We start from the raw sequence: 14,427 nt of genomic DNA, 5'->3' as shown, positions 1-14,427 counted from the left end.
AATTAAGCCTCCCAACCCCTCTGCGAGGTGGGAAAGGTATCATTGTCCTCGTTTCACAGCTGCAGAAAACCAAGAGTGTGGAGGTGACGTGACTCGCCCAAGGTCGCTGCGAGCCAGGCAAAGGTGGGAACAGGTTCCCAAAATCTGCACCTCGCTCCTCAGCAGGACAGGACCCAGCAGTGCTGAGCACCCTGGAGCCCAGGAATGCTGGATTCCAGCATCCCCAGCCAGGTCCCAGCATCCCAATCCCCACCCAGGGCAGGGTGGAGAGGGACAAACCAGGACCCGTATCCCCAAAGGGACATCCTGGGGGAAAAACCCACCAAACCCAGGGGCAGGGAGTAAAAACAGAAACCACCAAGGGGTTTTATGGAAAGCCCCACCGACCCTGCGTGGTTTAAAAGCGATTAGAGCCCTGCCTGGGTTATCAACCAGCGTCTCAATCCCGCGGCATCGATCCGGATAATAGCCGGCAATTGTTCAGATACAATATCATAAAGTCACTTTAACTACAGCCATAAAGCTTCCCCCGCCTGCAGCACCGCTGGGCTCCCCACGTCGTGCTGGGGACAGGCACCACCAGCACGTGCTCAGGGATGAGGATAGTGGGGGGACCCCTCCAGGACCCCCTAAATAGGGACAGGATCCTCAGGGATCACCCCCCATTTCCACTGCTGGAAGCAAAGGGAATATGGAGCCCCCTGGGGCTCCCCTCGGTGTTGATCCTGGGAATCTGCAGTGCTGGGGTTAAGGAGCTCCAAGGCAGCCACTGAGATCTGATGTTTCAAGTTTTAATCCGTGGGATTGATGGGAATTGGGAGGAATGGGGGGGGTTCTCCCAAATGTCCCTGTAGAGCAGCCCGGATCCCCCTGCTCCCCTGGTTTGTCACTGTCCCCAGTACATGGAGCTCCCGGCTGGGCAGTGTCAGGATCTGGCTCCTTCACCTCTTTCCCACTGCCAGCCCCCCATCCCAGGGTGCTCCCACCCCGTGCTCCCTGCCCTGGGTCACCAGGAGTGCCACTGGAGAACAGAGCTCTGGAGGACACCGCTGGAGAGCCCCGCCAGAGAACCCAGACTCCTCACCCGCCGCCTCCTCACCCACCGCTTCCCACTGCCTAATGAGCACAAAATATTTCCATGTTGCCAATTACTTGGTTCGTTTGTGCTGCTGCAGGCAGTGCTGGCGCAGGGAAAATCCCCCCCGGAGCTGGCCTGGCCCCCAGGGAGCAGGGAGAGCCCTGGCTGGGTCTCCCCAGGGCTGAGCATCCCCACCCTCACCACGCAACCTGAGACCCCCAGCCCCCTCACCCCGGGGTCACCATCACCAGCAGCCTCCTATCAACATTCCTGCGTCCCCAGCGACATTCCCATGGCCCCAGTGTGACACAGTAGGAAAGCAAGCCCTTGCTTTAAACAAACCTTTGAGGGATTTAGGAAAGGCTTTGAAACCCCTTTTTCAGTTGTCCCCCAGCAGACAATGGTTTGGGGTCCAACCTGTTGGGTGCCACTTTCCAGCACGGAGAAGACCCCGAGCGGCACCAGAGATGTGCCAACCTCAGGCCATCCCAGCTGGGTCCATCCCTGCTCCCATCACATCCCCAGGCAGGATTCCCCCAGCTGGAGCCCTGGCCAGAATTGCTGCTGTGACCATCACCACAAAACCATTCCAGCAGGTCGATCTCGAGAGCGGCGTTCCTCCCACCTGCACCCATAAATCCTCCCTCCAACTGGAGCAAGGAAGTGATTTATAAGGTGGAATAAAAATTACAACATTTAAGGAAAAATATCAAAAAGTCACAAAAATCCATCCAGCTGGATTCCCCTCCCATGGGAATGGGGTCTTGGTGACACTGGGATTTTGGGGCAGCGAGGGACACGCTGGGAAGAGGCCAGAATGAATTGGGCTCTGGCGCTGCCAAACCACCTGGATGTGGGATGCACACCGGAATCAGCCACAGATGTGAGCCACCGTGTCCCCACACAGATCCCAAACCAGTGTGGAAAGAGCTGGGGGCCTCCAGTCCCTCCTCACGGAGCCCTGGGCTCTGCGGACATGAACAAGGGACTTCACTGCCGCCATCCCAATCTCTGCTCCCATCTGAAATTCCCACATCCAGCCCCGGAGCGGGCGGATGCACTGTGCAGCAAGACATGGTGCTGTGAGAGCCATGCCCTTCTCCATCTCTCAATCACTTCACCAACATTAATTCCCTAATTTAGCCCCTGGCAGCAATCCTCACCTTACCCATGGAGAAATTGAGGCTGGGGGAGGGAGAAGCCATTTGTCTCCGAATAATGAGCTGGAAGCTGGATCCAGGATCACCCCCAGCTTGCAGGACGAGAGTCCCTGCTCCCGATCCAAAGCTTTCTATCATAAAAGACAACATTATGATTTATGATTATCATTACTCAGCTTTGAAATGGAGTCCAGATTCTCCTGGAGTCCAGATCCTGGCTGTGACACTGGGCCCTGGACATTCCCCCACCGCCGGCACTCTGCATCCCAATGTCGGGAAGAGCCAAGGAACAATGGAAAGCTGCAGATGGCAGGAGGATGAGCCAGGAGAGGCAGCGGTTGGGTGGCTAGAACTGAGGGTCCACTGACCCCAGGAACCATCACAGACAGGGGAAAGCTGGGAATGCCAGGGAGAGCAGGCAGGGAAAGCCAGGAGCTGGTCTGAGCTGAAGGTCACTGGCGGCAATGAGCGCTAGGAAAGCCGGCACTGGTAGGGCTGGATGCTGCCTCCAGAGCACACATCCTGCAAAAGCAAACCCCATTCCCAAACCTGCTTCCAACTCTGCCCATTTAGCCTTAAATCCCACCTCAAAGGGTCAGAAGCAATGCCAGGGCCGTGGCGGGGCGCTGATCCTGGTGTTCACAGGACTCGGCACCCGCGCGGCTCTGGCCAAACCAATCCCCGCGACCCCGTGGTGATCCAACGGAGACGTGGACGGAGCTCGGAGCCAGAAGCCATTTCTATTCCAGACAGGCTCGGATTCTGTGTTGGAAACTACACAGGAGCACCATTTTGACCAGCATTTACAACCGGGACAGGCGCCAGAATTCCCGTGTGCCAGTGCCGTACCCGACGGCGGATCTCCAACAATGGGACGGTCACTGGGACAGCCACGGCACAGCCCGGCAGGGCCACGGCTCCATCCCAATCCACTCAGCCAGAGCAGCAGATTCTCACAACCACCCAGCACGAAAGATCTTGAAAAAGCCAAGGAGAGAGCCTGGAGCATTCCCAAGATCGACACCAAGCCCTGGAGCATGAGGCTGCTCCTGAGGGAAGAACCTTGCAAGGTTCAGGAAAACAGTAATTTCCCAAATAAAGGATTTTGCAGCCAACCCAGCCCTCACCGAAATCCCCCAGCAGCAGCAGCATGGGGAGGGGACGGGGGAGAGTCCCCACCCTAAAATGGGGATCCCAGGAGCTCACCCAGGGGTAAGAGAGCAGCCGGACACACAAAGAAAGGGAATTCCAGTTACAGGATTTGTACGTGTTTTTTAAAATGCAGAAAAATGGTGGAAAGGCAGGAAAAAGCGGAATGGGAAAATTGAAACATCCAAACACCAGGAGGTAGGGAAATGCTCCTGTGAAAGAGAATCTTTTCCCAGTAGTAGATCTACGACCTCCCACCCCACTGTCCTGGATGCCCTGCTCGGTCGGTGCTGAGAACTGGGTGAAATTTGGAAAAAGCCTCCTTGGAAGGGTCGGCACATCAGCCCTGGCTCAGGCAGTTCCAGTGCAGTGTCAGGTAAAAATAAAATACAATTTGTGGGCACAATGTAAGAAGAAGGCGTTGGTGAGCAAAGCAGGAAGGTTTGTGGAATTCCAGCGGAAAGACCTGGATTTGGAAAAAGCTGATATTCCTGAGGTGAAGGGGGAGAACGGCTGACAAAAGGTCCTTTAGATTTCGGGGAAAAGGGAAAATAAGGGCTGTTGTATTGTATAAAAGCACCAACCATTCCAAAATAACCTTGGAATAAAAACGCCCATCCCAGCGCAGGGTGGGGATGGAGGGATGGAAACGGACACACGGACACGGCCCAGGCAGCTCCACCAACCCAACCCAGCAGCGCTGGGGCTGTGCCAGCATCTCCCGACCCTTCAGAAGCCGGGTACCCCCGGCCCTCCCCGCCGTCCCGGGGGGCTCTGCCCCGCGTTTTTCCACTCAATTTCCTCCCCGCGCCGGCAGGAGATAAATCCCTCTGCTGAGGCAGGCGGCCGGAACGGCAAAGCCAGCGGTGCCAAGTTTAATAAGCAACCCTGATCGAGAATCCAGATAATAATTGGGATTATCGAGCTGGCTGGGAAAGAGCTTCCTCAGCTCCTGACGGCACCCGTGCCCAGCACCCGGGTGACAATGACACGCACGGGGTCCCCAGTGGGGCTGGGACGCTGACGGGAGACTGGGATGTTCCTGAGGAGCAGCGGAAGCCCATCCATCACTGAATACTAAAACAAAATCAAAATAATAATCCCCTTTTTGAGTGCTCCACGCGCAGGCAGAACCTGCGGCACAAGGGATCCCGTGCCCCCAAAATTCCGTGGGAAGACCCTGGGGGTCCCAGCTCTGTCCCCACCTCTGCAGGAGCTTCCCTGCATCCCGATTTTTGGGGGGGGGGGGACACACACAGAGCCGGCACCGTCCCAGCGCCTGCGGAGAAGCTCAGCCGCTGAAATAATCCCGTCGCGGTTGAATTTTGTGCAGGGCACGAGGTCCAGGGGCTTTCTTTCCTCAGTGGAAACAGGATTGGAAAAGGAAAGAATTGGGATTTTTCGAGTTCTCTACAGGGTCAGGCTGATTTTATTTTACTGCAAATATAAATAGGGGTTTTGATAAATAAAAAAAAAAAAAAAAAAAGAAAAAAAAAAAAAAGACAGTCTGAATAAAACCCCCCTGGAAGACATGGCACGGAATTTGGAATCCTGGCAGGAATTGCTGTAGCCGGGCTGAGTGCTCTGGAATATTTGTATTTGCTGTCTAAACACTTTATCTCTTTCCCAGCACATGGGTGAGTTTTGCTCCCGTGTAATGTTCAAGGAAAAATAAACCGAGACGGATAATTCCTCCTCTTCTGCAGATAGAAAAAGAAAAATCCGACAAAACTTGGTTGCACTGGGGGAAACAGCAAAATATTTCCAGGGAAATCCGGCCAAACACCAAGGAAATAGATGGAGGAGGCAATTGGGATGTGGCAGGAGGAGGAAGCTGGGGATGGAATGGGGATTCCCCATTCCCAGTCATTAAAAGCCCCCATAACCATTTATTCCCCTTTTTTCCCAAAGTCAGCAGCGCCGGGAATTGAAGCCGAGAGAGGTTTGGGTTTGGTACCGAAAAGATCCGAAATCCAGAATTTGATTCCTGGGGGACTTCGGGGCTGGTGGAGAAGGAGCTGAAACAAAAAGTCCATTCCTGGAGTCGAACAAAAAAAAAAGCTATTGAGGGATGGTGTAAAACTCTGCGGATCCTGGGAACGCTTCGGCAGCGCAGTGCGAGTACCAGGGGTGGGAATACTGGTGGTTGGAATATTGGTGGTGGGAATACCAGCGTTGGGAATACTGGTGGTGGGAATAGCAGTGGTGGGAATACAGGTACTGGCACCCACAGGGAGCGGTGGCTCCGGGTCCAGCACCAGGATGGTGTTTAGTGGAATCGACCTGGCACGGGCAGCTCCGGCGTTTGCACGGACACACGCGTGTGCTTGGAGGTTCACAGCTGCAGGGAAAACAGGAAAATCCCACAAAACAAGGCTGGAGAAGCTGGAAATATCAAGGAAAGAGGAAAACTGGGAGGTTGGGAAGAGGTGATGTGCTGAGGGAGAGTAGGGATGTATCCCACAGGATCCCACCATGTCGTAAGTTTATCCCAGGGGATCCCACCACAGCACAGGTGTATCCCAAAGGATCCCACCCCAGCACATGGGTATCCCACAGGATCCCACCCCAGCACAGCCCCACCATGGTTCAGCCCTGTGGCCGTTCCTCTCCCAGCAGCGGCATCACTCACTGCTCCGCTGGGCCTTGGGAAGAAAACACGGGAAGAGGGGAAAAATTTAAAAGGGGAGGAATTAAAAAAAAAAAAATAGTCTAAATCCCTGTTTCCAAATCCCTCTCATGCTGGTTCAAAATGAAGGATGTGCCCTAAAGGTGACACCTGTCCCAGACAGGGCTGGTGTCACACCAAGCGAAATGCTGGGAATGCTCCCAGGCTCCGAGCACCAGCACCACCCCGCCTTGCCAAAATCCACAAAGCTTTGATTTCTCCACAGGTTTGGGGCTCAACAAGAAAATTTTGGCAAAACCACTTCCCAGCCGCCCCTGAGGATGATGCTTCGGGCTGGCAGCTCCATGGCCATGGATCTCCCCACCACCAGCCCCAGTTCACACCGTGGGGCAGCACAGCTGAAGGCATCGGGTGACCCCGGTGGTGACCCCAGCCCTGCCCTCACCCCCTCCCAGCACAGCCCACTCACAACATCCCCCCACAGCCCCCGCTCCGCTCTTTTGAGCCGGGAGCCTCATTAGGAGGTAATTAGCTGCGGAACAATGGGAAGCTCTTTAGCAGCCCAGGCACAGCGGCAGCAACAAGCCAAGGGGGAAAGAGGGAGGAGAAATAAATAAATAACAACACTGTGACCACCCGGGAACCAGCCAGGACGGAGCAGGGACACGGCCGGTGCTGCCGGACGGGCTCCATCCGCCTGCCCTGCTCTCAGCTTTGTCCCTACCTGCTTTTCCTGCAGGGATCAAACCAGCCCTGGCGCATCCCACACACCCCATGGGCGCCATTTCCCCGGCCAGCCAGTGAGAACAGCCATGGGGTCCCCAAATCCAGAAGGGCTGGGCTGGTGGCAAAGAGTTTGGAAGCATAGATACCCCTAAACACAGCCCTGGCTTTGGGAAGGGCTTAAAAATGCCTCTGGAATTCATCCGGCAAAGGCCAAAGTGGCCACTGGCTAAGCCAAACACTTCTGCAGCCCTGGAGAATCATGGAATCACTTGGATTAGGAAAGGGCTCCAAGATCTTGATTCCCAGCCATAATCCAGCCTGGACCCTTGGAGCACGGTGCTTCCCCCTGCACTTGCAGAGGCCAAACAGGGCCTGGTCCTGGTTTTGGGATGGATCTCCAAGCAGAGGGAAGCAACCATCGGGATGAGCATTGGGTCATGGCAGAGGGGGAAAAGGAATTGAAACACCTCTGAGAGGCTGCAGGTAACAGTGCTCCGGGCTGCTCGCCTTCCATAAACCCCATTAAATCCAAGGAAGCGGGGCAGGATCTCTGCCCCAAGTGGGGAAAACCAGCCTGGATCAAAACGGAGCCTCAGAAATCACGATTAATATCTAACACAAAAGAACCGAAATTGTCACCATCAGGAACGAGGAGCTATTTAAGGAACAATTGCTGCAATTTTCCAGCCAACCCAGCAGCTGAACCTTGTCAGGCACAGGCAGGTATGGCTCCAGCCAGCTCCTGATGTGGCACTGGGATGGACACAGCCAGACAGCCCTGGAGCCAGGTGAAACCACAGCCAGGTACATCTTGGAGCCCCCAGGTAGGAATTCCAGGGGAATGTCACACAGGGGTGGCACAGCATTGCCAGACAGGGGAGTTTTTGGCATCGGATTATTTGTGTGTGTAAAGTGTATTTATGTGGGAGGGGGGTGGGGTGAATAAACACCCACATATGTAAATAAATCGATCATTTATAAAATAGATTTAAATATATTTGTACGCAAATATATATAAATCAATACATATATAAATGTAAATATAAATGCGCCTTTCTTTATACAGCAGCACTTTCAAAGCTCTCCATGGTACCCCAGGGCATCTCTCACCCCCTGGACCATTCCCACTGCCCACCCTCTGCGTGTGCCCCCTGAGCAGGACACCCCAGGATCCAGGGGGGATTCTGGGGGGATTCTGGGGGGATTCTGACCCTCCAGCAGCTCCCACACACCCCCAGCCCATCCTCGCATTAGGATGCGGCGCATGGCCGGCATTTGGATACCAAATGTGCAACCAGCAGGGAATGTAATTGCGGTCCCTGGAAAGGGACAGGCGGAGACGGCGACGGGCACGGAGAGAGAATCCTGTCAGCGACGCCGGCCCGCTGGTGTCTGCTCTCCATTAACCACTCGCCGCAGCCCTGGGCTGGTGAGGAATTGCTAACACGGCTTAACGGGCTGGAAAAGAGGGGTGGGAAGGGCTGGGAGTGATCTCGGCACAAAGGGAGAACAGAAGGAGGAAAACTAAAAGAGCAGGAATTGCACAGGACGAGGCCGAGCGCTGGCACACCCAAACACCCAGCACTGCTCTGGCACCCCGAGAGGGGACTGGGGCTGATGGTGACACAGGAACAACCCGAGTGCCAGGGTTAAAATTCACATTGAAATCCCTCCAAGGGGGAAACAGGGCAAAATTCACATTGAAGTCATGCCAAGGGGGAAACAGGGCAAAATTCACATTAAAACCACTCCAAGGGGGAAATTGGGCAAAATTCACATTAAAATCAGTCCAAGGGGGAAACAGGGCAAAATTCACATTAAAATCAGTCCAAGGGGGAAACAGGGCATGTTTCTTAAAGGGGCTGATGTGGGCCCCAGTATGGTGTCCATGGGAGCAGGGAGGGGAGACACAGAGAACTGGGGACCCCAAGAGTCCCAGCCAAAGCCAGGACACAGAGGTTTTGGGATCCAGCCCCAGTCCAACATGGAGACATGGGTGGGATCGCCCAAGCTGAGCCCCCTCGCTCGGCCACCCCTCTGCAGCACCAAATTCCTCTGGAGAAAACAGATGTGGCATCGTCTTCACTCCCTTGATGGAGAAGTGGGACATGCAGCCACCAGCGGCCTGGCCACAGCCCCTTGTGACACACAGGTGGGCAAGTTGGCCCTGGCTTGGGTGGTCAGTGGGTCACAGCCACGGCTTTCCTGGCCACGGCCACCACATTCCAGCCTCCTGGACAAAGCACCAGCGACTGGCAGGCGCCAGGGCTGCAGCTCCAGGAGATGGGAATGCAGGAAAAAGGGGCACAAAATGCAATGGGATTGGGAACATGAGCTAAATCCCCTCCAAGATGTGCCCCGCTCACCTCAACCCCACCACCCCTGCGGCAGAGGCACCTTTTCCCCCAAAAGTCCTGCTCTGCCATCACCGCCGGCCCTGAGCATCACCTGGCTCCGTAAATCCCCCTGCCAGAAACCATTTCTCCGGTTCTCGATCCCAGGATTGGGGAGTGCAGAGGAGCAGAACAGAAATCCCAGCTGTGCTCACAAACCACACCGAAAAATAATACAGAAATCAGCAAAAGAGCCGTTCGGAGGCAGCGCCGTGACCTCGGCGTTAAACCAGGCCACGGGCACGATCCCACCCGGTCCCGGGGATCTGTGCTGTGAACAGAGGGAGGAGAACCTCTGACATTCCTGCTGTGGATCCAGGCACACGGCAGTGACCACGGGATTGCTGCAGGAACACCGACCAGCAGTCAGGAATGACGATTCCCTGCCCGTCACCCGGCTGTCGGCAGAGCGGGGGACAGCAACAAATCCCAAACCCTTCATCCTTCCTTGGCCTCCCAGGGGTTTCCAGCACGGCCACGAGACCATGGGTCATGATCACAGGCCTGGGGACCTTCTGAGGACAGGTCACTCCGTCCCACAGACCCTTTTCCCGCATAGCATGGAGGTTTTCCCATATCCCTGATTTTTTGTCGCACGGTGCCGCGTGCCGAGACATCCACCCTAAACCCACCGTGGTGGTGGGGGGGGGGGCAATGGGGGCCAAAAAACTGGACACCCCAACCCGCTGGTGATATTGGACATTCCAGCACACCCAAATCGACCTGGTTGGCTCCCATGGAAAATCCACCCTGGAATGCTACGGGTGAGCAGCTCCTGCACCGCCAGCCCAAAAACACGGAGTGACGGCGGGAAGAGCCCTGGGTGTTGTGCCAGACCCCTGCCCGCAGTGCCAGAGCAGGGAGGAGCCCCAAGGTCCCATCCATGGGCACATCACCCTGGACACAACCAATGGATCCACCCATGACCGGCCCAGCCATGGCCAACAGATCCACAGCCGGAGAGCGACCATCGGCAGCGCCTGTACGTGCCACGGAGCAGAAACCCACACTTGCACATGGTAACAAAACTGCCCATTATTATATAATTCTACCATCATCATCCTTCATTTTTTTTCCTGGATAACCCAGGAGTTCCAACCAGCCAAACGTTTTCCTAGCGCATCCTCACAAAACCATTTAAAAATAAAAATAAACCTTGCAAATCCACAGCGAGTGGTTAAATCTCTCCCCAGAACAGGGAAATTGCAGCATCCCGAGGTACCACTTATTTTTAATTTAGCCCCAATTATGAAATATAGAATTATTCTAATCTGGGCAAATCATATCGACCATGAGATTTATTCCTGTCTTTTATAAAATATAGATTGCTGTATAAACCTGAAGAAAAACATTTAGCAGCAGAGAAGGTCTGTGGGTTCAAACAGGACATTTTAACCTTGGGTCTTCTCCCCTTTTTTTTTTTAACCCCTTTTTATTTCCCCCTTACTAAATGAGATGTTGGCGGGAGGAGAAAAGAATGAAAACAAGGGACCAGAAAACACAGAAATACATTTTTCCTTCATTTTTAAGAATGAGGCGGTCTTGTAGTAACTCCAGAGAAAAAAATAAACCCACCGCTGGGTTCAAAAAGGGAATAAGCAGGAAACTCAATGGCAATTTCAATCTTTGCAACCCCTAATAAATTGCCTCGAATTCCGAGAGCCGAAGGGGCAGGCGGGGAGCGCTGGCGACACGGGGCGCTCCCACATTGGGGAAATTTGGGTCACATCCCGGAGCCAGGCGCTGCGGACGTGCCTGCTGAACCCACCAGCCATTGTCTGCTCTTCCCTCCCAGCCCCTCGCGCTTCCCTCCACTCCATTTTTATTTCCCCCCCCCTCCCCGGTCCTCGAAAATATTTTCCCTGCCAACAGCAGATTTAGAAATGTATAAATATATATATATATGGAATAATGATCCACCGTGGATTTTTCCAGGAGAAATTCTCGGCGGCTTCTACGAGGGGGCGAAGGGGATGGAGCCGACGCCATCACCGGTGCTGGGTCCCGGGACGCTCCTCACCAGTGGCCAAGGGGCTACTTTTGGCTGTTGGCACCACCATCAGAACCCTTGGGTGCCAAATCCCATCCCCAGGAGCCTCTGGGCGCCAAATCCCAAACGTCAGAACCTTTGGGCGCCAAATCCCAGCCATTGGAACCTTTGGGGTGCCAAATCCCAGCCACCGCCCCAACCACCCTCATCTCCAGGATGCCAGAGTTGGACCCGGGGGGACACCTCACACATGTTTGGCATTTGGGAGAACAAAAACACAAAGTGTGGGAGCTTGGGGGGGAGCACCAGGAGCTAAAATCAAAAAACTTCGCAATGGGCAAAGAAAAAAAAAAAAATTAGGGAAAAAAAAAAAATTCCCTGGCTCTTACAATCCCCCACAAAAATGTGAGGGAGATAATAAAATCCATATGCACCGCAGGCGGCCCACGACGCAGGCACCACCGCCAAGGAACCACCACCAAGGCACAAAGGGACGGGCTGGCCCCAATTTTGGGGAGGACAGAGGGGCACGGGTGGGTCCCCCCCCAAAGGGACATGTGGAGGTTGGGTGGACACCAGGTGCTGCTGAGGGTTCTCAGCCCCGCACACGTCCCAGCACCGACACACCGCCAGGAACTTCACCCAGCTGCACTGGTGTCATCGAGGGAGAGAAGGTGGCACCGAGGGTCCCCTCATGGATGGCAGCACGGGATGAGCCACCCGGTGCTGGAGGAGCTGCCCCACATCCCTGGCAGCCCTGGGGATGAGGACCAGGCCACGCCGTGCCCCACGAGGCCACTTGTCACACAGGGACTGAGGGGGACAAAGAACCTCCTGCTTGACCCAGAAAACACGACAGCCCAAAGCCAGGGACCACAGGGGCTGCACCCACCAAGCTCGTCCCTCACCGCTCACAGACACTGCCAGGCTTGGGAGAACTTTGAGGAATTTTGGGGGAAATGGAGATTTGATGGCTGGTGTTTGTTTTTACAGGAATCCCCACAAACGGGCCCGTTCAGACCCCAAAGAGTGTCCCCAACAGGGAGGGTTGGGGGGTCCCGAGGGTCCCAACCACCTGAGCATTCCCAGAGCAGAATTCCTCCCGCTTCCAACTCACCAGCAGTTTTGGGTTCCTCAAAATCACGAACAAAGAAAATACGACAGAAACAAAACTCTTGCCCCCAAAGAAAAAACACTTGGTGGGGGAAAAAACACACAGAAAAATCGAAATTCCAACTGGAGTCAGGAAACGAAGCCAACTGTGGGGATTGCGCTTCCAGGATGGGAATGACCCGGGAGCAGCAGGGCCGGCCACCCCCAGCTCCGCACGCCCCGTGCCCCCCTCGGGCCCGTTTTGCCATTTCCCCCCCAGGTCGTTCTTCCCGACTCCCCCGCAGCCGCACCCGCCGCTTTGGGCGGATTTCGGGGTGGTTTTTTTCGCAGAAGCTTCATCCCCGGAGAGGAACCGGGGGGGGACACGGGGTGGCGGGGGGAGGAACTTGAACTTCCCCGAAGTTGGGCGCAGAGGGGCCGGGGGGGGGCCGAGCCGCAGCCCCCGCCGCCCCCGGGAACGCGCCCCGCGCCCGGCGATGCTCCCGGCGCTGCCGCAGCCCCCGGGGACGCTCCGCCCGGGGCCCCGCGGGAACTTTCGGGGGAGGGAGCCCCGGGGACCACCCCCCCTCCCCGGGGCCGCCCAGCCCGTTCACCGGACCCCACCGGGGGCTCGAGGGGGACCCGACCGGCCACGGGCGGCGGCGGCCGCTGTCACCGGGCGGCAGCGGGCGCTCAGCGGGTTTGTGTACGGGAGGAAACACCGACTGGAACTCGGGCGCCGAGGCCGCTCCCCCCGCCTTACCTGGGATTGCTCCGGTTCCAGTAGACGGCGAACCGGTCCGAGATAACTTTCCCGGTCTCGTCGGTCCAGACGCAGACGCCGAGGAGCGCGGCGAGCAGCGCGGCCGCCCCGCAGCGCACCATCGTCCCGGCGGGCGGCGGGCGCGGCTCCGGCCGCTTCAGGGGGCGGCGGGGCCCTGGGGCCGGCCGGGGACGGCGGGCGGGCGGCGGGCGGCGGCGGCGGCGGGCGGGCGCCCAGCCCTCACCATCGCCCGCGGCCCCGGGCGCCGTCAGCGGGGGGAGTCGGGGGCGGCCGCGGTGCGGCGGCGCCGGGGCAGCCGCATCCCGCGCTCGGGCGGCGGGGACCGGCCCGGTTCCCGCGGCGCCCCGGGATCGCCCCGGTACCGGGAACCTTCCGCCCCCCCCACCACCACCTCCCGCGCCCAACTTCGGCCAAGTTCCTCCGAGCCCCGCGGCGCCGCCGCCGCCGCCCGGTGCCGAGCCCCCGGTGCTGCCGCCGCACCTGCGGGCTCAGCCCCGGGCCCCGCCGCGGGCTGCTCCGCCCCGGGGGACACCGGAGAGACAAAGGCCGGGCCGGGAGGCCGCCGCTCGCTCAGTGCCGCCGCGCCATGCTGCGCCCGCCGCCCGCGCCCCCCGCGCCCCCCGCCCGGGCCCGCCCCCGCGCCGGGCCCGCCCCCGGTACCGGCCCCGCCCCGCGCCCCGCCCCCGCCCCGCCTCTGACACATTGTTGCCACCGGCGGCCGCGCGCGCGCCCGGCGCGGTCCCAGGGCGGGGCTCCCGCGCGCCCTCGCGGCCACGCCCCTGCGGGGGGGGAGGGGGTCGAAGATGGGGGGGGGGGTTTTGAAGATTGGGGCGGGGGGGTTGAAGATTGGGAGGGGGTTTCACACCGGCGGGGGGAACGGACCGGTACCCCGGGAGAGGGGGATCTGCGTGGGGAGGGGGTCACAGACACCGTGGGGGGGTCTTTGGAACGGGCGGGGGTCGCACGGGTGGGCTGGGAGGGATTTGGAAAGCCGGGGTCACAGCGGCGGGGGGGGTCACTGGAAGGGGATGGGTCGCACTGGCAGAGCAGGGGGGCTCTGAAAAAGGGAGAGGTTCGCTTGTAGGGTATTGGGATTTTGGAAGGGGGGGCTCATATGGGGGGGTGGGGGGGCTTTGGGTTGCCCTGAGGAAGGGATGAGTTGGTGGCGGGGGTTTGGGGTGCCTGGGGGTGATGGGCAGGAAATGTTGGGAAGGGGCAGTGAGGGGCTCGCACTGGAGGGGACAGGGACGGGGATGGGGACAGGGACGTGTCCTGCGACTCACAGGTGCCAAGGAAAGACAAACAGTCAGACGGTGACAGGGAGAGTCCCACCCTCTGCAGGGACATCTTTTCACCTCTGATATAAGGATAAATTAAACAATAATTTGTGTTAAGGGATCACTCTGCTTTGTCAAAATCTTGGAAA

The 14,427-nt window shown here is 57.5% G+C and overlaps 1 protein-coding gene across 1 annotated transcript in view; it reads right to left on the bottom strand.

The window, feature by feature from the left end:
- The window catches only part of EFNA2 (ephrin A2), a 39,446-nt gene extending 26,312 nt beyond the window's left edge, over positions 1–13,134 (bottom strand). Inside the window, exon 1 of the mRNA XM_066566485.1 lies at positions 12,981–13,134. Coding sequence (XP_066422582.1) covers positions 12,981–13,102 — 122 coding nt within the window. The 5' untranslated portion in view covers positions 13,103–13,134. The remainder of the gene's footprint in view (positions 1–12,980) is intronic.
- Positions 13,135–14,427: the final 1,293 nt, after the last annotated feature.

Source organism: Molothrus aeneus, chromosome 27 (assembly GCF_037042795.1).
Source record: "Molothrus aeneus isolate 106 chromosome 27, BPBGC_Maene_1.0, whole genome shotgun sequence".
Lineage (NCBI taxonomy): Eukaryota > Metazoa > Chordata > Aves > Passeriformes > Icteridae > Molothrus > Molothrus aeneus.
This window is presented reverse-complemented; position numbering and strand designations above follow the sequence as displayed.